The 27208-nt window shown below is 46.1% G+C and overlaps 1 protein-coding gene across 1 annotated transcript in view; it reads left to right on the forward strand.

Moving 5' to 3' along the window:
- Nucleotides 1–27208, forward strand: part of astn1 (astrotactin 1) — a 2273142-nt gene that overhangs the window by 2063913 nt on the left and 182021 nt on the right. The window contains exons 17-18 of the mRNA XM_067989612.1: nt 11025–11293; nt 14162–14295. Coding sequence (XP_067845713.1) covers nt 11025–11293; nt 14162–14295 — 403 coding nt within the window. The remainder of the gene's footprint in view (nt 1–11024; nt 11294–14161; nt 14296–27208) is intronic.

Below are 27208 nucleotides of genomic sequence, written 5' to 3' on the forward strand. Positions count from 1 at the left end.
GATAAGGAAGCACTATAATAGAATCTGAAAAAGGGGGCAGGGTGACATTCCAAGCACAGTGACAAAATTAGTGGGTTAAATAGCCTGAAAGCTGCTTGAAAGAAGAGCAGGGGATTGTTAGATGATATAAAAAGATCATCTCAGTCAAGCAATAGAAATACATTGAAGAGAAGGGAGACATTAAAGTTACAAAAAGACATGCAAATAACTATGGCAGTGAGAGGACCACCCAGGGACAAAGGCGGGGAAACTGAAAAGACGAGAGAGCCTGTAGGTCAGGTCTAACCTTAAAACTGCTGGCGGGGTTCACCAGTCCCAAAAGATAAAAGAAAAGGTGCCAACAACAAGGGTGCAATCTCTCCCCCCCGCACCCTCCAGCACTGTGCTCTGGCAAATCTGTCTTCATCCCAAATATTAACCATCCTCCCTCCAGGGACACTGACACACCCACCAACGTCCATTGCTATAAAGAAAATGGAGGATATGGTTAATGGTGTTAAGTTACTAATAATCAAAGATCAGGCTAGAGTGCTGCAGAGAGCCCAGGGAAAAGATAAGCTACTGTCCTTTAAGCTCGCGTTGAGGTTTTGGACCAAAAACGGAGAGGTCGGGTGGATGGGGTGGGGGGCGGGGTGGGGATGGGGGGAGTTAAAGTGGCCAGTCACAAGGAGTCGAGAGTTACACTTACTGACAGAACATTAGTGTTCAGCAAAAAGGGCGCTTAGTATAGAGGAGACCGCACCATGAGCAGCGAGTACAGTATACCCGATTGCAGGAAGTACATGTCAATTGTTAGATAGAATTGCATAGTATTTACAGCACAGAATCAGGCCATTTGGCCCAACTGGTCTATGCCGGTGTTTATGCTCCACACGAATCTCCTCCCCCCTTACTTCAACTACCCCAATCAGCATATCCTGCGATTCCTTTCTCCCTCATGTACTTATCTCGTTTTCCCTTAAATGCACCTGTGCTATTCGCCTCAACTACTCCATATGGTAGCAAGTTCCACATTCTAACCACTTTGTGTTGCAGCACAGAAACAGGCCATTTTGCCCATTAAGACTGTGTCGATGTTTTTTGCCGCGGCATCCACCTAATGTAATTTGACTCCTCCTGCTCACTCCCCGCTCCCTTCAATGCTGCTCTTTTTCAAGCAACAAATTCTATTTTTAAAAAGCTTAAGGTATCTGCCACAGCAGCTGGTGGCCGAGATTTCCACATTCCAGCCACCCTCTGAGTTAAGAGATTAGATTGTTCCCCCTTTTTCCTTTTGAGGATTCTGTTTAAATGCTCCTGTACCTTTCAGTTTCTTTTTTCAGTCTTGAAGAAGAGCCCAACCTGAAACATCATCCAGTCTTTTCTCTCCACAGATGCAGACTGACCTTATGGTCAAATCACTCCATGGCCTTTACTCTCCCTATCTATGTAACCTCCTCCAGCCATACAATCCCTCAAGCACCCCCAGCCCCGAATTCTCGGCTCCTCAAACTCTAGATTCTTGTGCACCCCCTTCACCCCACCATTGGCGGTCATGATTTCCGCTGCCTGGATCGTCCACCATAGACCCCTTCACCTCTCCACCTCTCTCTTCTCTCCTATAAGACCTTCCTTAAAACCCACCTCTTTGATCAAACCTTTGGTTACCCCTCCTAATCTTTGACTGGGCGTTCATTTTATTTATGACTACATGAAGTGCCTTGGGACATTTTTCTGTGTTGACAGCACGATGTAAATGCAAGCTGTTGTTGACCTGCGTGATTCCTGCATTTTCTGCTTTTGCTTCTGCATAAGTCCGATCAGGCCGTCAGCTAACTGTATACTCAGCATTACATTATTCTAAGTTCCACAGAACCCTCTAGGGAACACAACATTTTGTACCAGTGTACGTGTTCAGGAAACTGCCGAATACTTGCACAATCCTACACAACAGCAGAAACTGCTCCATCTCCTCCCACAGCAGCACACTATCTACATCTCAGAGTTTATGGCCCTTTGAGATATTTATTTTAAGAGCAGTTCTAGAATGCACCAAACATCTATCCCCTGAAAACCAAAATAAAACAATTCTGAAATCTGAAGGGGGAGTGGGGAGATACTGTTTCACATCTTGTCCGTTTAATGATATAATGGATCATTATTATCTTTCTGCTTATTGAATCCTTTCTCTAACTGTTATTACTGCTCCTCCAGTTCTTGCCTCTTGCCCCTCCCCGATTTTCGTCACCCCACTATTGGTGGCCGTGCCTTCAGCTGTTTAGGCCCTAAGTTCTTGAATTCCCTCCCTAAACCTCTCCGCCTCGCTACCTGGCTCTCTTCCTTTAAGACGCTCTTTAAAACCTACCTCTTTGACTAAGCTTTTGATCACCTGTCTTAATATCTCCTTATGTGGCTCGATGTCAAATTTTGTTTGATCGCTCCTGTGAAGAGCCTTGGGACGTTTTACTATGTTAACAGCACTATATAAATGCAAGTTGTTTTTATATCTAACCTCTGTTCCATTATGGGCTCAGTAAGAAAACCTGCAGGAAGAGAGGATAGAGAACTAATTAAAGCACAAATTGAGAACGAAGAGTTAATTTCTATTGAGAAACTTAGATATGCACCAAGAACAATAATCCAGGATTCTAGGTAGGTTGAAAGAGTAGGACAGGGGGAGAGATAAATCCATTGATAACAATTTTGTTTTGTTTCTTTTTCCTTTTGGAATTTGCATGTTTTGAGTTGGTTGTGAGTTCAAATGTATTTTTTTTACCATGAGTTAATGATCGCTGCTGAGAATTTCTGGATTTGCTCAACTACATGGGAAGAAATCTAAATAGATGCTTTAAATGTACTGACCTTTAAATAGATGCTTAAATGTATTGACCTTTAAATAGATGCCCTAATCAGGATTTTAAAAAAACATTTGAAATAGGCAACCATGTGAACTGGATATCCAGAGCAGAACACTATATGTTACGGAGGACACATAATTGGGAACAGTGTGTCTTGGAGAGACAACATAATCGATAGCAGCATGCTTGGTCTGTGCCGAGATTTGTGTTGTTCAGCATTCAGCAGAATTAAAAACTAGCTCTGAGATTGTTCCTGTCTCTAGAAGTTACCATAGAGAACCAGCAGGGCTCATCTCAGACACAGATACACACAGAGTTCATTTTCTCATTAAAGCTTATGTTACTGTTTAATGTGGTATTCAGCTCCTCAAAACATCATTGACAATGAGCTTGGTTCTTTTTTAATTTGACTTCCCTTTTCTCTCATCCTGCCCTGAAGACACAAACTCACACTAGGGTATGATTGGACTGATGCCAATAGACCTGTGTTCAAGTGCCCACTGGTCACGTGTGACAGTGTACAGTGAGTGTTGTTAATTTACTTAACTGTGGGAGACTTGCAGTTGAAACCCCATGATCCCCTCACCAAGTATCCATGCATGTACCTTCCAGCAGGGGTCAGTAGTTTGGGATCAGGAATGAGGTGCTGGGGTGGGGGAGTGGTGGTGATGATGCACTCGGGCTAATTTGAATATCCTTACCACTGCCAGGGCCGAGGTCCACTGACTCACCACAAACCAGGGATTAAACAGCACAGTTCCACATTGCCAGTTTGGACATCCTCTTTCAAATATTCTTCCCTGACCCTTCAAAGGTGACCGGGCAAGCCCCAGGAGACCCCAAAGCTGTTAGTTATTTCTTTGGAATAATTAGCCTTACCTTCCATATGCTGTGGTTACATTATTTTTCGAATGTGCCTCTGACACCTCGTGTAGCACCATAAAGCATCAGTCCTCACTGCCGCCTCCAGAATCGATCATGTCTAGTGTAGACTACTCCGTGATGTAGACGTTATTTGAAGAACCTATTTAGCGTTGCACAAGGAACGAAAATGCCAGCAATAGAAGCTAAACAAAGGAGATTTAGTATGAGTTCTGGGAGATTAAACTGTCTTGTCTAAGGCGTTGCACTCGCAAGACTGAATCAGAGTAAGTCATAGTTCTGACAGACTTCATTGTAAAGTTGCTGATTGCTGAAAATGTTTAAAGAAAGGCCACGTTCAGCAAACATGCAGATTGGGCCCAGGTCAATTCTGGAATGGAGTTTCTCTGAAAGTGACTGAATGCACCACCGAGATGGAAGTGAATGTATCAGTGATGTTGAAACTGTCATTGTAATTTGTCAACTCTGATAACTTCTAGCAAAGGGGTTAAGGCTCACATTATGACAAATCGCCAACAAAGGAAAAAGAAACAAGTGCCTCCAATTCTCTCATCAAGAGGTTTTGGAAATCTTAACTGAGAGAGATTCCCTTGGAAAGATCTAATGAAGCTGTTAGGGACAAACAGCGTAGGTTCTTTGCAAGGATTGGACTGCATATTTGCTATTGAATATTTTTGACGCTAAAAGGCCATTACGATTTGATCAAAACTGGCCGAAGGAAATTTCGGATTGCAAGACATTGCAGCAGAACATGACATTTTTAGTGACAGTCCTGGAACGATAAAAGGAGTTAGGGCTAGATTTACTCTCCATCCTGACACATCGCGGAATGATCTGAGAAACTTGGATTGGATAAACCAATAAGATCTGTTGGCCCTGAATTTTCTGGAATGCCATAAATTATGCCATGTCGTGCCCCCGGTCTTCCTGTTGTGAACTTACTGAAAAGATTTCCTGGAGAAAGGATATGAATGTGCTCCAGCAAGCGTAATGGTGAATCAGGGCCCTCGGAAGCGTCGCAGCCAACAGCTGACCCCCATCTGCATCAATGAACTAATTCAGCAGATCAATATTTCCATGACCTGAGTCATAGAATTCTGAACTTCAAATCCTTTTACTCTGCCGAACTTGATCACTCGCTGAACATTGTCTGAGTTTTCGACACTCAGATGTGGTATTCGGTTTTCAGGGACTTTCTAACTTACAGATTTTTTTTGACTATTTATTTAGAAGATGATATTGGTAATTTAAACTACCTGAAAAAAATAAGTGAGTACTAAACAAACGGAGGGTGAAATTGGACTTTGTTTAGCTCGTTTCTTGCGTGAGCAAAGGGGACAATAAGGTCCAGTTTCAGGAATTAGTCCCGCACCTCAAGGGCGTCCGAAATGCACCTGATGTCATATTGGCTCAGGCGATATTCAGACAACCTGGTGGCTGCCTTAAACAGGCCATGGGTCCCTCATTAGCGTATACAACGGGCCTAACACCTGTTTAAGGAACCCGCTCCGAAATTAGTGAGAAACTGAGTGAAGCAGGTGCCAGCTTAGTTTTCCCTCTTCCATCTGCGGCCTAACAAGTGGTCCTCAAAGGGATTGCTGGAGGCCGCCAACATAAAGGTAAGTTCTTTTTAACTTACCTTAATGTGGAGCCAGGAGGATCAGGAATGCTCCTTCTGGCTCCACAGCACTACTGCGTGGTGCTGTCAACCCGTGCTTGCCTCCTCCCTCCTGTTCACCCCCACCCCTTGCCTCCTGGGCTACGAGAGGGCCGCTGTCAGGGCCAATAAAGGAAAGTATACTCTGGAAAATCCCTCTGCTGATCAAAACCAGTCCAGGAGATGGTATGGACCAAGTGTTATCTATAAACACTCACCTTCTATATGATGCGATCACTGCCCCAGTCAAGAACCAATCCAGCTCATTCTTGAAGGCAGAGAGTCAGCACCCACCACACCAGCTGGTAATGTATTCCAGAGTCTCACTACTCTCTGAGAAAAGAAGAACTGCCAAACCTCCAGTCTATCCCTACTCTTGCATAGTTTAAACTCATGTCCCCTGGTCCTCCCTATTCTGTTACACTGGAATAATCTCTCAATAGGCACGCTATCCAGCCCATTGATTATTTTATAGATATCGATCAGATCACCTCTAAGTCTACATTGCCTCAGGAGTCCCGACAAGCGCCCGCAGCTCACTGGGATTGTTCTGATGAGGGCCCATGCCAATTTCGAATGAACCTCGGAATTCTGGTGTGCGCTACGAGTGCATCGACCATTTCAGGCCTGAAAATAAGCCTAAACAAGCTTCTCCACCATTCTCACTTTCATCTGTGGCATGTGGAGGCACTTCACCGTGCACACAATATGCACTAAACCTAACACACAATGACGAAGAAGAAGTGTTTTGATGGGTTTTAGCTAAGAATTAAAAATGTCAAGAAAGAGCAGAGATTTTATTTTACTTTAATCAATTATTTTGAACTCATCAATTTAAATACGTTCACCCCGCCATTATTTTTCAGTCTAAGTGGCTGCAGCGAGAAAATTGGCCTAAATCCAGGAAATTCTGGGCTTATATATTCTACAAATAAGAGATGTCAGTTCATTTACATGTTCACTGTCAGAAGGCAAAGAGTCCATTTCTATATGTTCACCAGTACAGGTTAAAAACTGAAGACCTGTTTGTGGTGTTCGAGGAGGTGAAACATTCCCTGAACTTGATCTATCAGAGGCGTATCAGCAGATGTAGTTGAAGACAAGCACTTGAGAGTTGACAATGATTGATGCGCATTGAGAATTGTATCTGTACACTCAATTGCTCTTTAGAATTCCATCACTGCCTGCTTTGTTATAGCAGATAGTGGACATGATCCTACTAGGATTGTGTTTTGCTATTTGTTTCCGAGATGACACATCAGTCATGGTATCTGACACAATAAGCCACTTGGTAAATCTAAATGGACTTCAGTCAAGTTAATAGCAGTGTGGAATTCTCTATAAGAAGACAGAAATTCTACTTGTAGAGCCTGCTGTTGTGCACTTTGGGGATAATATTGGAAAAAAAATGCTCTTTCTGCATCACCCAGAAAGGTAGAAGCTACAACGAAGGCTTCACATGCATGGGATATCAGGGATCCTGTTCATTCTCATGATATGTTATGAAGGACAGTTAAATTCAAATCTGTTAATGGTGGGACTCCTGAACCAGGTCGAAGAGGGCATCGATCACAATGTGTCTAAATTGTCAGCTCGAATAGCTCAAGATCACCCATTGCATCACATGTTGACCAAGACCAAACAAGATTACACACACCAGCAACAATGACTTGTATTTATGTTGTGGAGATGCCGGTGATGGACTGGGGTTGACAATTGTAAACAATTTTACAACACCAAGTTACAGTCCAGCAATTTTATTTTAAATTCACAAGCTTTCGGAGGCTTCCTCCTTCCTCAGGTAAATGTTCAGGAGCTCCTCGAAGCCTACGCATTTATACATATAGAACAATACATGGTGTTTACAGAATGCCCCTGCTTGTTTTTCCTGTTTGTTTTTTTGTTGAATGTGTATTCGGGGGTTCTGCAGGTGACACCTCTCTGTCTGAACACGGTGATTGCCTTGGCAACGGGCAGTTGCAGGGGCATTCTGTAAACACCATGTATTGTTCTATATGTATAAATGCGTAGGCTTCGAGGAGCTCCTGAACATTTACCTGAGGAAGGAGGAAGCCTCCGAAAGCTTGTGAATTTAAAATAAAATTGCTGGACTATAACTTGGTGTTGTAAAATTGTTTACAATTGTATTTATGTAGCACTTTTAACGTAAAAGTTCCAAGATGCTTCATGAATGGTAATAGATAGGATAACGGACATCAAGCCAGAGCATGTAGGGTTAGGGCAGAACAAGGGCATGGAGGGATTCAAAGATGAGGAATTTAAATTTAATATGTTGGGGAAAAGGAGCCAGAGTATATCAGGTAGAGAGCGATGGGCAAGCAGGATTTGGGTGGCTGTGTTTTGGACAAGTTAGAGTTTGTATCGGGTGGAGGATGGGAACCAGAAAGGAGGGCATTGGAATAATGAAATCTAGAAGTAACAAAAGATTAACGGTTTAAGCCGCATAGGGGTTGAGTTAGGGGTGGAGGTGGGCAGTGTTGCACAGGTGGAAATTGGCATTCTTAGTGATGGATAGGATGTGTGGTTTCAAGCTCAGCTCAAGGTTGAACAGGCCATAAAGTTTTTTCATGGTCTTTTTCAACTTGAGTGACTGAGCAAGAAGGGGATCGTATCAGTGGCATGGGAGAAGACTTCAATGGATGGTTGAAAGAAGTCACAGAGCTTGGGTGGGGTGAGGCCATGACTAGGATTAGAATTTTAAATTTGTGACGTTGGAGAACCGGTAGCCAATGTAGGTCAGTGAGGACAGGGGTGATGGATGAGGGGGACTTAGTGCAAGATAGGATACGGTCAGTAGGGTTTTGAATGAGCTGAAGTTAATGGAGGGTGGAAGATGGGAGGCTGGCCAGGAGAGCATTGGAATAGTTGGGTCTGGAGGTGCCAAAGGCATGGATGAGTATTTCTGCAGTAGATGAACTGAGGTGGAATGGAGGCAGGCGATGTTACAGGAGCGGTCTTTGTGATGGAGAGGATAAGGGGTAAAAGCTACGCTTGGGGTTGAGAATCATGTTGAGGTTGTGAACAGTTAGGTTCAGCTGAGACACTGGCCAAGGCAAAGGAACAAAATCATTGGAAAGGGTATGGTGTTTGTAACGGAGGCCAAAGACAATGGGTTGTGGCTCATCCATAACCAGATGTTGGTCAAGCAGTCTGATCAGACAAAGACAGCAGACGGTTGAAAAAAGGTGGGCAAGGGGAAAGGGGGAAGCAGCAGGGGTAGCTGAGTAGGTGGTCTGTATCTTGGTGACAAAGAAGTCCATGAGCTCCTCACGCTTATTGGAGGGAGGAGTTTAAGGATACAGTTAGTTGTGGAGAAAAGAAGCCGGGGGTTATCTTTGCTGTCCCGGTTGATCCTAGAGTAGTGGACTGTTTTGACAGAGGAGATTGAGGTCTGGTAGAGCTTGATGAGGTCCATCCATAGGCAGGTATGGTAGCATAGTGGTTATGTTACTGGACTGGTAATCTAGAGGTCTGGACTAATAATCCAGAGACATGAGTTCATAATCCCACCATGGCAGCTGGGGAATTTAAATTCAGTAAATTAAATAAAATCTGGAATAAAAAGCTAGTATCAGTAATGGTGACCATGAAACTACCGGATTGTCGTAAAAACCCATGTCCTTTAGGGAAGGAAACCTGCTGTCCTTACCCAATCTGGCCTATATATGACTCCAGACCCACAGCAATGTTTTACAGATTCTTCACTGCCCTCAGTTGTCAAGAAGGCGGCTCATCACCACCTCATCAAGGGCAATTAGGGATGGTCAATAAATGCCGGCCTTGCCAGCGATGCCCACATCCATGAATGAATAAGAAAAAAAAAAGCCAGATCCGGTGATGAACGACTAAGCTAATTGTATGCCAGATACACTCAGGTCTGCTCCCCTTGGACTTGAAGGATTGAAGATGAGGGCCATACCAAGGGATATTACCAGATGGGAGACATTGAAGGCTTTGTTGGGGACAAGGGCATCAAAGATGGAGGTGAGGGAGTGGTTTAGCAAATCAACAATTTCAGAGATGATGTGGCGAATGGAGGGCCAAAGTTGGGAATTTGAAAGTGTTTTAAGCGACTTGGGAGAGAGTTTTTCTTGGGGTGGACAGAAAGAAGTGGGGTTGGAAGGGGGTACGGCATGTAGGTAGTGAGGGATACAATGAAGTGGTCAGAGATAACCTTGTCAGTGATTGAGACCATGGGAGTAGAGATGCCTATAAGAGCTGGAAAGGTTGAGGGTGTGGCCATGAATATGGCTAGTAGAGAATATATGGAGGGAGAGGTGTAAGGAGGATTCCGAAACCACAGGGCAAGGGGAGCTGAGATGGAGATTGAAATCACCGAGGATGAGAAGTCATTGACTGTGAAGCATTTTAAGATGTTTCTGCGAAACTTGATAAGGTTGAATATAAATGCAAGTCTTTATTCTTCCTCCCTTATTTACTCTACCATACTCAGTTATATTACAGACTTCTGTATTGTGTATCGATACGACTATCAGTTGCAGCTGCCATGCAAAGTATAAAATAAAACCTGCAATCTGGTCTTTTATTGGGACAAGCAAATAAGTCTGAAAATTGGTAATTGGTGATTTGGTCACCAAATATTGTTGTTCAATCTCCCAGGATAACTTAAGTAAAAGTGAATCCATCTGTCGCTATACTACTGCAAAGGGATATAGGCTGCAAAAGGATATAGACAGGTTAAGTGAGTGGGCAAGAAGGTGGCAGATGGAGTATGTGGGAAAGTGTGAGGTTATTCACTTTGGTAGGAAGAATAGAAAAACAGAATATTTTTTAAATGGTGAGAGACTATTAAATGTTGGTGTTCAGAGGGATTTGGGTGTCATTATACACAAATCACAGCAAGTTAACATGCAGGTACAGCAAGCAATTAGGAAAGCAAATGGTATGTTGTCCTTTGTTGTAAGGGGGTTGGAATATAAGAGTAAGGAAGTCGCTGCAATTATATAGGGCTTTGGTGGAGTACTGTGTACAGTTTTGGACTTCTTACCTGAGGAAGGATATACTTGCCTTAGAAGTAGTGCAACAAAGGCTGAATAGATTGATTCCTGGGATGAGAGGGTTGTTCTGTGGAGAGATTGAGTAGAATGGGCCTATATTTTCTGCAGTTCAGAAGAATGAGAGGTGACCTCATTGAAACATATAAAATTCTTAGTGACCTTGACAGGGTAGATGCTGAGAGGATGTTTCCCCTGGTTGGAGAATCTAGAACTAGGGGTCATAGTCTCAGGGTAAGGGGTCGGTCATTTAGGACTGACATGACGAAAAATTTCTTCACTCAGAGGGTTGTGAATCTTTGGGATTCTCTACCCTAGCGGGCCATGGATGCTCAGTCGTTGAGTATATTCAAGGCTGAGATCGATAGATTTTTGGACTCTAAGGGAATCAAGGGATTTGGGATAGGGCGGGAAAGTGGAGTTGAGGTAGAAGGTCAGCCATGGTCTTGTTGAATGGCGGAGCAGGCTCGAGAGGCCGAATGGCTGCTCCTATTTTTTATGTTCTTATGTACTAATTATACTTATTACGCACTTCATTAGTTCCTAATACACCTGACAGAATATGCCTATTGAAACTTTGCTGTTATAAAAAAAATTTTTTTCTTCATTCAGGCAATTCACCATCTGATGAATCCGAGGAACGAGAGAAGGATCCCAAGTCTTTAACTTTTCCAGCCTACATTGGCAGCCTTCTGGACTCTGGTGCTGAGCTCATGGCATCTGGAGTGAGAATGTACTGCGAAAACAGGGGAAGTTGCCCAGCGTCCTGCCACCTATGCCACACAACAGGGGGCCAGAACAGGCAAGAAGAACCTGTGCTACTGGAAGTCACCAAGGCAGCTCTGTTGTATGAGCTGCTTAGTGACAATGAAACACAGAAGGTAAGTTGTACAGACCAGCAGGGTAGAAGTCAACTGTCAGAATAAGCACTGCATGGGTGTAAGGTAGAACGCAGACAGTAAGGATGTCACGACTGATAGGGTCGGGAGCTGCGAACTTCTATCTCGAGCACCTCCCGACTGACCGCTATCTCTGGTGAACCAGACTGCGGTTCGCTAGCCAGGGAGACCATCCCAATAAATAGATTATATTAAAGAATTAATTGTTCACTTAGCATCGGATTTCTCCACTTATATAAATCTCTCTCCTATATAAAGGTGGTTTAGTTCATCAAAAAGCCAGGCATGTAACAGAATGTTTTATGTACGCAACAGCAATACAGCCAAAAAAATATATATAACTTCACCCACAATCGTTCTATTGTCTGCCAAGCAGGCAGCTACAGATCTTCGACAGCAAAGGTTTCATTTGCTTGCAGGTTCATTGACTCCTCCTCGCCTCCTGCGATGCCACTTCATTATCGCATTCTCCCCCTCTTTTTTAAGTTTTCTCCCCCTTCCATAGCACCTACTTCCTTCTGAGTCGAGTCTCCTTGTGCTTAGAACAGTCTGTTCCCTTTCAGGAGGAAATGGCCCATTGAGCAGGAAGGGGCCCCATTCTTCCACAACAATGTTGCAACAGTAGGGACCAGTAGTCTGGAAGTAGTGGGGGGGGGGGGGGGGAAGGGGGGGTCAAGTGACCTGAAGTACCCTCATCAAGATACAAATCTATCTTGTGATCTTGAGTGACATGTCCGTGTTTATACACTTATACCCAGTGTAAGCAGCCATATATAGTATAACTGACTGCTTAGATAGACAGTCAGCAAAAAAGCATTTGGAAAAAGGAAACTGGAACTGCATTCATCTGCAACTAGGAGCAGGTTTATATGGAGCCTGGATGGAACTCCACTATTGAAGAGTGCAGGAACAGAATACAAGTCAGTTTATAAGATTAAGTGTTGGAAAAAGTGTAGCACCCAAACAGTCAAGACCGGATATTGGATGTAAGCAGGGCAAAACTAAAGTAGCAAAGAGCAAACATTCATAAGGTCACGGTAGAACTTAAATACTAAAGAGGAAATGTTGCAAATGACCAAAATTGAACCCGGCATATTTTGCATTGGAATAGGCAAAACTCAACTTGAACAGACTAGATGTTGTTAAGGAGGAGAGTAGAATTCTGACAATAAAGAGCAGGGTATTTCTGAGATAATAAATGGTGGAGATTGCAACTCAGATTCTAAAGACTCAGTGCTTGAACTTTGCCCTACTCCAAAACAACAATACTATCAACTACCAAATGTAGTCTGGTAGCAGAGCGCCATAAGATTGAGTTGCAACCAGGGATACCTGCCCCATGAGCTTCAACTCACTTGGAGTTTCCTTCTCAGGGGGAGTACCAGGGACTGAACCTCTCCCATTTCTGCTCATAAAATCTCTGTGCCTCAAATGCCGATTCCTGTGTTGGATCTTTACCCGTAGTCATGTCAGTAAAGGATTATTATCTGCCAACCCAAAGCAAATTGAAGTACTCCTGGCCATACATCAGTAAGGAATGCTGGAGAATAATGAAGAGAAAAATGGATTTTAAAAACCAAATAAGCACATACAAATGGCCCACTAATTGTTTTAAAAGGGTTCATACTACAGTCAGCCTTACAAGTCTTTTAGAACGACAATCGTACACGGAAAGCTGCTGCTGACTTCACAGATATTGGAACCAACCTTTTTATCATGGCTGTCATGCTACACAGAGGCACCTTCACAATGCAGGCTGTCACTGTCTTCATTCTGACACTCAGCTGCACTTGTACGTAACAGAGGGATGTTCTGCAGCCAGTAGCACAGCACAGATGAACCTAGAGGTTTTAAAACAGTTGGTGCTCAAAAAGCAGTGCAGTTCATCAATGAGCCATTAAGAACAGCGTGCTGGAAAATAGGTGAAGAAGAAAGAAAGTAGACTGTTATTACTACTTTTCCTCTCCACACGAGGGAGAAAGGAACAGAAGGATATGTTGATAGAGTGAGATGAAATAGGGTGGGAGGAGGCTCGTGTGGGGCATAAACTCCAGCACAGACCAGTTGGGCCGAATGGCCTGTTTTGGTGCTGTAAATTCTATGTAATTCTACGCAGTAGATACGGACCTTCCAGCTAATCTTTATTTTGCCATCCACATCTCCAGACAACCACTCACTCATTTCCACACTGTTAATCATCACCTGCAGTTTTTAAATATACATATGATCATTTCATTGCATAGCTTAATTGGATATTTTGTTTCAAATCTAGTCTCTGCGATAACCTTCAGTTCATTTCATATTGCTGCAGCTGAGAGTACTTATCATTTGGCTGCTCGCGAACCATGTGTACAGGTCTTCTGCAGTTATAATTCTGGTCATCCAACTAACAGGTGGAGCAGATGTGTCAGAAGCTCACCAACCACAAGGGCACAGGGAAGGGCTAATTCACCATTCAGCATGTGAGGAGGGATGTAGAGGACCTGGTTTGGGGTGGGGGGCGGGGGGGCGCTTGTATTTTGGTGCTGAGGCCACGGCCAAAATTTTAATACAAAAAGAGGACACATATGTTGAGCACATGTTAGCGTTGTGTAGTGTAAAGGTTTTTCACTGATGGTGTCCATTAGCAGCATCAGGTGTCCCCAGGATAGGAACCATGTGATGCAGAGTAGAGATCCTTTGGCCTTCAATCACATCCTTTCAAATTCATTTTGTCTGTTCCCCTTCCAAGTTTGCTACCAATTATCAGCGTATAAAAATAGTGTGAAATGTCATTATGGAGAGTGCATTGCACTGCTAGTAAGCTGGAACCAATAATGTATAATTAGATCATATCCTTGTGTGTTTTAGGCTATCTATGAAGCAATGTTAAGCCTACTGTGGTGTTCAGGAGGCGGTGACGTCATCGATGACTGGTGTAGATGTGATTCTACAACCTTTAGCATTGATGGGCTACCAAACTGTGCACCTCTGCCTCAGCCAGTGTAAGTATCTGTCCTTCAGTATCTTTTAATGAGGTTGTGACACATTCTGACAACACTCAATGTGGTATATTTTATTAGATGTGGAAGATACCCCACAGGTCTGATCCTCGATTAAGAAACGTGTGGGTCCAACCACGCAGCACATAAGCAAGGAAGTGGCAGCCCACCAGGACCTGTGTGGTATTTCTATTTCTACAGGTTAACTGTAGGGATAACTTTTACTGTTAAATTTGTTTTTAAATATTTGCTGAAAGAAGGAAAAATCGAAGTACTGTATTAGAATCATAGAAAGGTCACAGCACGGAAGGAGGCCATTCGGCCCATCGAGTCTGTGCCAGCTCTATGCAAGAGCAATCCAGCTATTCCCACTCCCCGCCCTATCCCCGTAGCCCTGCAAATTTTTTCCTTTCAAGTACTTATCCAGTTCCCTTTTGAAAGCCACGATTGAATCTGCCTCCACCACCCCCACACCCCTGGCAGTACATTCCAGATCACAACCACTCGCTGTGTAAAAGAAGTTTTTCCTCATGTCGCCTTTGGTTCTTTTGCCAATCACCTTAAATCTATGTCCTCTGGTTCTTGACCCTTCCGCCAAAGGGAACAGTTTCTCTCTATCTATTCTGTATAGACTCTTCATGATTTTGAATACCTCCATCAAATATCCTCGCAACCTTCTCTGTTCTAAGGAGAACAATCCCAGCTTCTCCAGTCTATCCACGTAACTGAAGTCTCTCATCCCTGGAATCATTCAAGTAAATCTTTTCTACACCCTCTCTATGGCCTTCACATCTTTCCTAAAGTGTGGTGGCCAGAACTGGACACAATACTTCAGTTGTGGTCGAACCAGTGTTTTATAAAGGTTCATCATGACTTCCTTGCTTTTGTACTCTATGGGCGCTAAATTGGGCCGTGTCGCGCCCGTTGTTTTGGCGCACATTTCCAGCTTGACGTGCACCGGACGCCATCTTGGTATAGGAGTTAGCGCATGCGCAGATACCGAACGCTGGAAGCATGTAAAGTAGGGAGAAAATGCATGCAATCAGTGTGCAACGCTGATTTAAAGTGACAGACACCATTTTGGACCTTAACGCTCAACTCAACGCTCAGTCTTAACCCCGACCATCTAAACATGTCTTACAGTGCCTGAAGGACCCCCCACCAGCACTATTTAAAGGGGCCATGCAGGTGTTACAGGTTAATTGCTGGATTATTGCTTCTGGCTGCTGGTGGAGTAGGAAGTGTTTTTTGAAGCTCCTTATTCTTACTGAGAGTTCCTAGACTACATTTGAGAGTGGTTTGGCAGGTACTGCCTTACGGTTCAGAAAGTTAAAACCATGGTTGAACAACATTCCTGCCAACCATGGGCAGTCTGCGAGGGCTCCCGCTGGGCAATGAGCATGACTGGGAGCATGCAGAGAGGCCACGTCTAGCAGGTCAAGCTGCGAGGAGACGGAGGACGAGGAGGTGCAGGACATTGAGTAAGAGGCCCTACCCAATGAGGGCCTTCCAGGACCAATTCTCTTACCTCAACATGACCGAGGAGGATTGCATCCGATGCCTGAGGTTCACCAAGGAAGCTGTGACCGAGATCTGTCAACTGGTGCAGCCACAACTGCAGCCTCAGAGCAGGGCGAGGACAGCATTGCCTCTGGCTGTGAAGGTAACTGTGGCGCTGAATTTCTACGGTTCAGGAGCATTTCAGGCCTCTGCTGGTGACATGTGCAACATCTCGCAGTATGCAGTGCACTGCTGCATAAGGGAGGTCACAGACTCACTGTACCACACGAGGAACAGGTTCATCACCTTCCCTCTCCACGGAGACAAGCAGAACGAGCGAGCACGGGAGTTCACTCGCATTGCTGGCTTCTCCATAGTGCAGGGTGCCATGGACTGCACACATATTGCCCTGCGTGCTCCGCACATCAACTCAGCCATCTTCGTCAACCAAAAGGGCTTCCACTCCCTCAATGTGCAGCTGGTGTGCGACCACACGCATCGCATCTTGGAGGTCGATGCCCGCTACCCTGGGAGTAGTCACCATGCCTTCGTCATGCGGCAGTCCAACATGCCAGCTATCTTTCACCCGATTCGGCAAGTCAAAGGCTGGCTACTGGACGACGAGGGCTATCCCCTCACGACGTGGCTCATGACACCGGTCAGGAATCTATGCACACGTGCACAGCAGGCCTATAATGAGAGCCATGCTGCCACACGCAACATCGTGGAACACACCATAGGCCTCCTCAAACAACACTTCCACTGCCTCGACCGGTCTGGAGGAGCCCTGCAGCACTCCCCTGAGCGGGTGGGCAGATTCGTGGTGGTCTGCTGCATGCTGCACAACCTCACCATCGTGAGGGACCAGCCTTTGCCACCAATGATTGGAGAAGACCCTGAGCCAGAGGTGGAGGAGGAGGAGGCTGAGGAGGAGGAGGAGGAGGAGGGGGTGGAGCCACAAGAGGAAGTGAAAGAAGACGCAAGGAACCACACACCTCGTCTGCAAGGGCTCTGGGGGCTCTGCGGGCTCGCCTGATCCGTGCCCGTTATCAATAATGTGAACTGCATCCCCCAACTCATCAACAGTCCTACACTCACCACCTTTGTGCTCCCACAAGACAATCAAATCGCCCTCCATCTGATTACACATTGGTGACCCTCTCAGCTCATTGCATAAATAGAAACCACCACCAAATGCAAAATCAAACTCTCATTTATCAGTAAATAAATGAAAATATGCAAACATAACAGAACTATTCATCCTTTTGCATTCCCTTAGTGCCTTTTGTTCATGTGCCTTTACCTATCTTAGAGGTGCTTCCCCAGTGGCTGGAGCATGGGTGGTGGAAGGCTGCTGGCCTTCAATGGAGGAACATGCAGATGGCCTTAGAGGACGATCTCGAGTAGCTCTGGGCCTGGAGAGCCCGGCTTCAGACTTGCACCATCTCAGCATGGGCTGCAGCAGTCTGGCCTGGCTGGCCGATAGGCAACAACAGGGGCACTGGCAGAGTGGCAGGAGTTGGAGCAGGAATGCTGTCGACCTGAGAAAGGACAGCAGGTCCGACTGCCATGGCGCCACTGCCACTCTCCCGGGGCGGTGCCTGAGCAATCCTGGTGATCGGCTGGAGAACGGATTGCTGTGAGTGCTGTGATGCCCTGGCAGCCCAGTTCCACGGTGGTCCCCAGAGCTACGATAGCAGCAGCCTGAGCTTCCAAGGCAGCAGCCTGAGCTTCCAAGGCAGCAGTCAGACCTTGGATGGCAGATGTTTGTGCTGCAATGGATGCTGTGACATCAGTCATCAGACGCTGCATCATGGTGGGTTCCACAGGTGCGCTGATGGAGGTGACCACCCATTCCATGTTGGAAAGGATGGGCTCCAAGCTCTGCGCAAAGCCCTGTGCCAAGTTGGAGCTGGACTCCTCCATGTCCCTTCTCATTATGCGCAGGCTTTCTGGTAGGCCTTCCAGTGCCCCAAGCATTTGTTGGTGTGCGCCCATCAGCCGTCCTCTGTAGCCTGGCCCATCGAAGTCCTCATCTGACTCCTCTGCAGCAGAACTAGTGAGTGACCTCGCCCTCCGCGAGCTGGCACCTGTGGAATCCGATCCCTCACTCCCGTCCCGGCTCCTGCGCACTTGTGCTCGATGTCTCACCACGTGCAGATCCCTCCTCTAACCTAACCGCTAAAGGACGCGCAGTGTCAGCCTCTGAGCTGGTGGAAGCAAGTGTCAGATCGAGTGATGGTGTGGCTTCAGTGTCCTCCTCCTCCTCCTCCTCGGAGGGTGCCGTCACATGTTCTTGGGTATCTGCAATGACAAAGGGAAACAGGTTGAGTTGTGGAGTGGGGAGAGGAGTAAGTAAGAGGTGCGTGCTGACAGCATGTGCAGCACGTGAGTCAGAAAAGATTATGGGAGGAGGGAGATGTGGAAAAGGAGAAGGAGCATTAGATATGCAGAGACCCCCTTGACCAGGACCTCCAGCGCGGCACGTTGTAACGGCTGCAGCGACGGCCCGCCCAATGATCCGCAGCGCCGTCTCCTCTGGCATGCCCGTCCACCCTCAGGCCCCTCCCGCCGCCGGCTGTTATGCACCACCTTCTCCTACAAGACAGAGGACAGTGTGTCAGTGAGTGTCCTGCAAGGTGTGCGGGTGATGTGCCTGTCGTGGTAGAATAGCTGCCAGTTTGTGTGACATGTGGGTGGTGGTTGTGTGGCCTGCAAGTGTGGTACTATGTGCGGTTGAGATGCAGCATGCCGAGTGCAGCATTGTGTATGGATGGGCAGTGTTTGTTTGGTGGGGTGGGTGACCGGGGGTGTGATGCATGGAGCAGTGGTGCAGTTGGTAGGTTGTGTCACTTGACACTTGCATTCACTCACCTTGACCGCTCGTGTCAAATCATTGAACTTCTTTCAGCACTGCACCCACGTGCGTGGTGCAGTGCTTCTGGCATTGACTTCCTGTGCCACAGCCTGTCAATGCCTGCGGAGCTGCAGTCTGGAGGGTCTCCGGCCACCCTGCACGTATATGTTGGCCCTCCTTTCGTCCACCCCTTCCACCAGGGCCTCAAGAACATCATCAGAGAAGCATGGAGCCCTCTCTCCTGCCTGTCCTGCTATGCTCGTGGCCATCTTTCCCTTCTCCAAGTAAGCTGTGTACCTGCCATTTGAAATGTGCACCTACACCTTTAAGAGGTGCAGGCTGCTGTTGACGTGCGCTGTGCACGCCCCATTTCCAACTTCCTCATTCTGCGTGCAGCCTCTCAGCAGCGCGGGTTACACTGGCTGTACGGAGATATCATGGTAAGTAGCAGGCAGCACGAAGTTCACGTGCTGCCTGCGTAGGGGCCACAGGCGGGGGGTACTAGCACATCACGCTACCCCCGCCGAAAATGGCCCTTATCAAATTTTTTCCCCCACTGCCTCTATTTAAAGAGTCCAGGATCCTGTACGCTTTTTTATCCGCTTTCTCAACCTGCCCTGCCACTTTCAAAGATTTGTGCACATACACCCCCAGATCTCTCTGTTCCTGTACCCCTTTTAGAATTGTACCCTCGAGGTTATATTGCCTCTCCTCATTCTTCCTACTGAAATGTATCACTTTGCATTTTTCTGCGTTAAATTTCATCTGCCACGTGTCCGCCCATTTCACCAGCCTGTCTATATCCTCTTGAAGTCTATCACTATCCTCCTCACTGTTCACCACCCTTCCAAGTTTTGTATCATCTGCAAATTTGGAAATTGTGCCCTGTACACCCAAGTCCAATTCATGAATCTATATCAAGAAAAGCAGTGGTCCAAATACCGACCCCTGGGGCACACCACTGTACACCTCCCTCCAGTCTGAAAAACAACCATTCATCACTACTCTCTGTTTCCTGTCACTTAGCCAATTTTGTATCCATGCTGCTACTGCCCTCTTTATTCCATGGGCTTCATAAAATCTTGGATTGTATTGGAGGACATGTACCGAGGCAAGTCATAATGAACGAATGCAGCAGCCGTGAAGATAGTAATTTTCTGTATTTAGTATGGAGACGCTGAGCTTTTAAGTTAACTCAGGGTCTGTATGGTTCCTTGGACAAGTTTTGCTGGTTTAAAATCCTGTGCGTGCGTGGGCATGAGATTTAAATTGATGTAGCGGCAGTTGCTAGTTTTCCAAGATTTGGGCGGGTGGGTGTCGTGGGGAGTGGGAGGAGAAGGACAGACCCCGAGCGTTGCACAGCTCATTCTAAAAGTAGCATGAGCCATAGCTCGTGCTGCTTGGCAAAACTCACGGGCACAGGCAGGCAGGGGTGGGGGGGAATGGGATGGTGAAGTCAGCTGGCACCAAAGACGGAGAACCCGGAAGGCACCGAATGTGGAAGACTGCTGACAAACCAGAGAGAGTGAGTCGCTCGCGGAGGAGCGGCACGAGGAAAGCGGAGAGAGTACGGGAAGATACAGAGTGCGGAGAACGGGTGGCAGGAAGGACAATGATGAAAACAGGAGGTAGGGTTAAGGAGAGCGAGAGAGACAACAAACTGCATTTAAATAGTGCCTTTAATGTCAAAAACATCCCAAGGTGCTTCATTGATAGGCACATGGAAAACCAACACCAAGCTGCTGACCGAAAGGATGACTGAAGAGATGAGTTTTGAGGAGGTTTCTAAAGGAGCAGATGGAAGTCGAGGGGTTTAGGGACGAAATTCTAGAGAATAGGAGCCAGGCGACTGAAGGCTTTGCTGCCAATGGTGAGGCGAAGGGTGGGGTTGGAGGGGGGAGATGTGTAAGAGGCCAGAGTCAGAAGAGTGAAGTGTTTGGGGAAGTGATTATAGTGCTGGAGGTGGTTACAGAAATAAGGGTGGAGCAAGGCAATGGAGGGATTTAAAGGCTTTGGTGAGGATCTTAAATTTGAGCTGTTGCGGGTGTAGAGCCAATGTAGGCCGGCAAAGACAGAATGATGAGTTTGAGGGACTTAGTTTAGGATAAGATACATGCAGTAGAGTGTTGGACAAGTTGGAGCTGATAAGAGACTGGAAAGTTATGGGATGCGAGTGCTGAGAAGTAACTAAGCAAGTACAGAAGTGAGGGGGATGGATTTGTGACAAAAATGAAGAAACATTGTCTAACATTTACCGTGGTATTGCTGCCTTTAATTCTGTCACTGTATATATGAGGTTGATAAACCAGCTTCACTCATTAAGTCCCAGCTTAACTTAATCATGTAACAGATTTTAGTTGGCTTGTCTATGCCTGGTGTCTGTGGGAAGGACCCAGCCATTCAATTGAATAGAAGCATCTTTTGGAATTTGTTGAAATAATATGTGGCAGCTTGTAAACAATGTAGCTAAGTTATTTAAATCTGCTTGGTCCCAGGCATTTTTTGAAGGCATTTATCAACCTGTCTTGTTCAGATCAGGGAATTTGTAGCTTTCAAAAATACATATAGTCAGGCCAGATTACTTCTGTAAACAATGAGAAAAAGAAAAGAACTGCTGCATAAGAAATTTACTAACAGTTTAGCACAGGACTTACAAACTATTTAATATTTTCTACTATGTAAGGTAGCCGAGCTTAGCAACTGTTGGAAAATTATGTTGTGTTATTACCACTACATATTTACTCTATTACTGTTTATTTGGCCATTAAAGCCTTCATCAATGTCTTGTGTTATTCTGTTGCCTTACGAATGCAAGGAGTATCACATGGGATAAAACCCAGTGAAATACACTGAAGAGGTTTTTTTTAATCTTTGTTCATTCCCAAGGCATGCTGTGAATTTACCTAGGTATGTGGGCAAATACAAACACTTGCTCTGGGAGCTTGGGCCAATGACAACTAGAGTAAAAAAAAAACATAAAGAAATCTTAAAAATGGAGCAGGAGTAACAAAGAGAACGCTGCAGTGAGCGAGGAGAGGAGGAACCAGGGAGACTGAGACACTGGTGTGAGGAACCCCAGTGAGAGACGTAGGATAATGAGAGCTTGGATCTGAGAGTGGGTCATCCCCAGGAGCTGCACTGAGGCAGCTACAGATGTTGAAAGTGTGCAGAGTGAATGTGCACAAACAGCCAGGGTTGAGAAGGACACAGCCAGCAAGACTGGCAGCGCAGAGCCCTGGGGGCAGGAGGAGAGTGCCTGTGGAGATCCCAGAGTGCCATCTGTGTGGCACAAGCCCAGAGAGAAACGAAGAGAGAGAGATCACTTAGGGAGGGGGGAGAGCTTTGAGAGCCAGCCAGGCAGGGAGAGGTCCGAGAGCCGGCCGGAGGGGGAGAGGCCCGAGAGCCGGCCGCAGGGGGAGAGGCCCGAGAGCCGGCCAGAAGGGGAGAGGCCCGAGAGCCGGCCGCAGTGGGAGAGGCCCGAGAGCCGGCCGGAGTGGGGGTGGTCCGAGAGCCAGCCGCAGGGGAGAGGCCCGAGAGCCGGCCGCAGTGGGGGAGGACCGAGAGCCGGCCGGAGTGGGAGAGGCCCGAGAGCCGGCCGCAGTGGGGGAGGACCGAGAGCCGGCCGCAGTGGGGGAGGACCGAGAGCCGGCCGCAGTGGGGGAGGACCGAGAGCCGGCCGGAGTGGGGGAGGTCCGAGAGCCGGCCGGAGGGGGAGAGGCCCGAGAGCCGGCCGGAGTGGGGGAGGTCCGAGAGCCGGCCGGAGGGGGAGAGGCCCAAGAGCCGGCCGCAGTGGGGGAGGCCCGAGAGCCGGCCGGAGTGAGAGAGGCCCGAGAACCGGCCTCAGGGGGAGAGGCCCGAGAGCCGGCCAGAGGGGGAGAGGCCCGAGAGCCGGCCGCACTGGGGGAGGCCCGAGAGCCGGCCGCAGGGGGAGAGGTCCGAGAGCCGGCCGGAGTGGGGGAGATCATCCAAGGAGAGGGAGAGGCCTTCGGTGAATTGGAGGGAGATCAATCTTTAAGAAAATAAGATCAGGAGTAGGCTACATGGCCCCTCGAGCCTGCTCCACCATTCTATAAGGTCATGACTGATCTTCTACCTTAACTCCACTTTTCCCGCCCTATCCCCATATCCCTTGATTCCCTTAGCCTGTACAACCTTGCCAGGAACCATTCATTTTGAAGAAAGATAACCTGACCTGGTCCCACATCATTGGGCCGTGTCTGTATACACAGGCCTGCCGCTGCCAAGTGGAGTAGTTTAGGCTTGGAACTGAGGGGCCAGAGTGTGCTGAGCTATATTACCTTGTAACATGTAGTGTAAAGATGAGCTCACCCAGTGACTGTTGAAGAATCGAGCCCCACTTCTAAACTGACTGTAATTGAAGTTATTTTTGTCTCTGTTATGCCCCATAAGTGGGCATACACCCATGCTCCTACCAAAATGCACCTCCTCACACTTAGCTATATTGAAATTCATTTGCCAATAGCACGCCCATTCTACAAGTATATCAATGTCCTCTTGCATTTTGACACACTTTGTATTAACTACACGCCCCAATTTGGTGTCGTCTGCAAATTTTGAAATTGTATTTCCAATTCCTGAATTCACATCGTTAATGGGGGACGTCCCTGCAATTTTGGGCCATTTACACCGGTTCCAAATGGATTGATCAGCACGTGCGGGTACAATGGGCATTCAGCAGTGGCTGGGCAGGAACCGAAGGAGGCTCTTCTAATTGAAAGGACTGCAGTTTTGCAGTCAATTGCTGTCAGCTGGGCAAGCAGCCATCAGCGCTCTCGGTCAGGTGGGGGAAAAATCAGCCAGGGTTCCCGGTCCTGATCACAATCCAGCCACCCTGGCTGGAAGTGTGCATGTGTGGATGTCAGGCGAGGACAGTGTTGTGCTGGGCGGTGATGGCCCCCACGGTGGAACAGCCGACCCAAAGTCTCACACGTGTATAATGGCTGGCTGAGTGAGGTGCAGGAGTGGATCGGGATTCGATTCCATCAAGGGGTTGAGAAAAAGCAGAAAAGAAGTAAATGCAAAGGAATAGAAGGATAGAAGGTGAGATGAAGTAAGGTGGGAGGCAGCTCATGTGGAGCATAAACATCGGCATAGACCGAATGGCCTATTTCTGTGCTGTAAAATTCTGTGTAATTAAAAGGACTTGTGGGCACGGTCGCCATCGGAAAAGCACTTCATTGCTGAGTCAGCGACCGTCCGTCACTCGAGCAGCTTGGTGGTAGGAAGGACACTTGAGGATTCAAAATGTTCCCCCGAGACCAGGAGTCGACTTATCTGACTCTGTACATTTGTGACTTTGATTTATCTGGGGAAAGAAAAAAAAAACACTTTTCAATAATGCATGGAATTTTAACAGAAGTGATCTCTGAGTATTGCGTTTTAATATTTTATATACATTCTGTTTACGTGACTGCATTAATCACACAAAGTGCTCGGATTAGAACCATAAAGGCTGATTTCTGATTTATAGACTGGAGCAAACAGACAGTAATTAAAATGAAAGCATTGCCATCAAGTCATTTTAATCCACTAATATGAATTCAGTGCAATCTCTGAAGCACTTAATATTTCTTTGTTAAAATAATGATCGTCACTCAAAGAAAGACTGTGCTTTGAAGAGCACGGGTGAAAACACCATTTTATTCATCTGCTAATAAGGGTCGAGTGTCTGGGATGAAAGGGTGTTACCCTCAAACTAAATGATGGTACCATGGACAGGATTTAGATTTGTATTTATTTTTAACGCCATTCCTCTTCTTCCTCCTTCCAATTCTAAGTTGGTCTTCCCTCTCGCTTCTTACCCTTATTCTCCTGTCAGCGCTAGAAAGGGATGCACTAAGGCAACTCAGATATTGCTCATTGGAGGTCAGAATGAGCTTCCTCCGATATTCGATCCTAGAATGAGGGGGAGAGCTGATTGAAGAAGTGGTGTGTCTGCTGGACTCCTCCCGTAGATCAGTTCGAGAGGACAACCAGGACGGTTGCATCAATAATTTTAATGATCAAGTACGACTAGTTACACATATTAACAAGGCAGTAAGTGCAGAAGATGGATATTACCCCAATCCTTTGGAGAACAGGCGATCGTGTTTGTCTGTCCCTTTGCTCGTTGCTCCTGTTCTGCCCTTCTCCCTGAAGATAATTCCTTATACACCCCAATTCCACGTGGTCTCCACATGGCCATGACATTATCCACTCTCAATGACATTGCAACCCCTTTCACCCATATATGGACATGCTTCCATTTTATTTCTCCCAGTTTTCCAGCAGACACACCTTAAAGCAAACTGCAGTAAGACAGTTTAGGATTACACTTCTGAAGCGAGATTCTTGGCTCCCCTCAATTGGTAAATGAGATGCACGGCCTGGTGCTGAGCCGTACAGACTAGAACATTCCAAGGTTACATCTTTCATCTCAAGTGGACCAGCTGTCCTCGTACTAGAAATGGCCTTGGTGCCCTGTGCCATGAAAGTGGTAAAGAAATGTTACCTGGGAGTCCTGCTCCTGCAGGTGTAAGAACATCGGGTGAGGACAGAAGTTGGGTCACCTGTAATGCCCCCTATAGGCAAATAGCCTGCCAAAACTCACTGTCCCGGCTCGCACATTAAGAATGATCAATCAAGCAGCCAGAACTCATTGACTCAGCCTTCAGGAGAGGAGAAGAGAAAATTCGGGGGGTGGTGGTGGAGAGATAAAGAATCTTGCCATCAGGGGCCCTTTTAAAATCAAACTCTTAAGATTAGCATCATAGTTACTTGCGTTTCGTGTTGCTTTTATTTTGATTACTGTTGTTTATTGAATGCGTACTGATGACATAATTGAGAAAACTGGCAGAACGGAGTCGCTGAGTCCAAAGCTGAATTAAAGGTGGAAGGATATGAAATCTGAAACTTCCAGAGGTGTCAGAAAGAGTTAATTCCTTGTTTCATTCACTCAGATTTTCTTTGGAGCAAATGAGCTTTCTTCCTTGATTTAATTATCTTTTAATGTGAAAGAAATGTTCTCTTCTATTGTACAGATTTGCATGTTTGATACAAATGTGTCAGGGTTCATATCTGTCTTGAAATATACATTATATTTGCAACATCAATTTCTCTGTTAATTGTAAATCCACATAATTACAAGTTTTGCATCTAGCACACAATGTACCTTAAATTTTGGGGTAGGGTTCAGTCAGATGAGCGATGTGGCAGCAGTATTTAAATTATTTAGCATACATACTGCTCGGTATATTTTAGAAACACAGGCTTCCCCGCTGTCCTCTCCATACAATGAAAGCAGCTTTCAATACAAAAGAAGGCCCTTTGGCCCATCCTGCCTGTGCTGGCTCTTTGCTAGGGCAGTCCAAAACTAATCCCACTGCCCCACTGTCTCCCTGTAGCCCTGTATCCTGCTCTGCTTCAAATGTTTATCTGCTCTGTCCTTAAAAGATGCAGCTCTCTGTACTTCAGTTATTCCCGGTGGTAATGCATTCCGTGCTCCAAAAACTCTCTACATAAAGAAATTTCTCTCAACCTTTCTGCTCACATTCGCAGTGGCAATTTCATATCAATGACACCTTGTCACTGACTTTCTCAACCTGAGAAAAGAGACTCTCCATATTCACTCTATCAAATTCCTTCATCATTTTAAAAACCTCCATTAGCTCTTAGCCAATTCTGCTCCAATGGAAATAGTCCCAATATCTCAAATCTGTCCTCGTAACTCTAGTTTCTCAACCCTAGTATCATCCTGGTGAATTGGTGCTTTATGCTGTCTATGGCTTTAATGTCCTTTCTATAAGGGAGCACCCAAAACTGTGCACAGTACTCTAACTGTGGCCTAACCTTTTGCCTTAAGGAAATTTATCAGTACTTCTTTGATCTTTATATTCTATGCCCTTATTTATAAAACCTAAAATACTTTGGCCTTTTCTTAAATGGCATTATCTACCTGCCCTCTCATTTTCAAGGAACTTATGATTTGAACCCCTAGGTCTCTTCATTCCTCTGCTCCCATCAGCATCTTTCCATTGAGTGTTTACCACTGTTACTTGCTTTTCCTCTAAAAATGCAGCACCTCACACTTCTTCACCTGCCTGCCCATTCTGCTAACCTATTCATGCCCTCCTATTCATGTTCTCACTGTTGGCCAAACCGCCTACTTTTGTTTCATCAGCATATTCTGATATAGTGCCCACTCCAAACCATGTATAGATATCAAGAACAAAAGACCAGCACTGACCCCGGCATCCACTTTTTCCAACCCATCTCTCATTCAAACAACACTCATTAACCACAACACTTTGTTTCCCGTTGATCAACTCATTCTCTATCCATGCTGCTACATTTCCTCTTATACCGTATTCCTTGTAACAATCCTTTTGTGAGACACCTTATCAAACCACAAATATATAGACACAACATCTACTGTATTCCCTTTTTCTATCCAATTGGTCACTTTTTCAAAAAACTCTATTAAGTTTGTCAAACATGTTGGTTGCTCTTAATTAGCCCATGCATGTCTAAATGCTGACTAATTTAATCTTGACTTCTGGA

Source organism: Heptranchias perlo, chromosome 9 (assembly GCF_035084215.1).
Source record: "Heptranchias perlo isolate sHepPer1 chromosome 9, sHepPer1.hap1, whole genome shotgun sequence".
NCBI classification, from domain to species: domain Eukaryota; kingdom Metazoa; phylum Chordata; class Chondrichthyes; order Hexanchiformes; family Hexanchidae; genus Heptranchias; species Heptranchias perlo.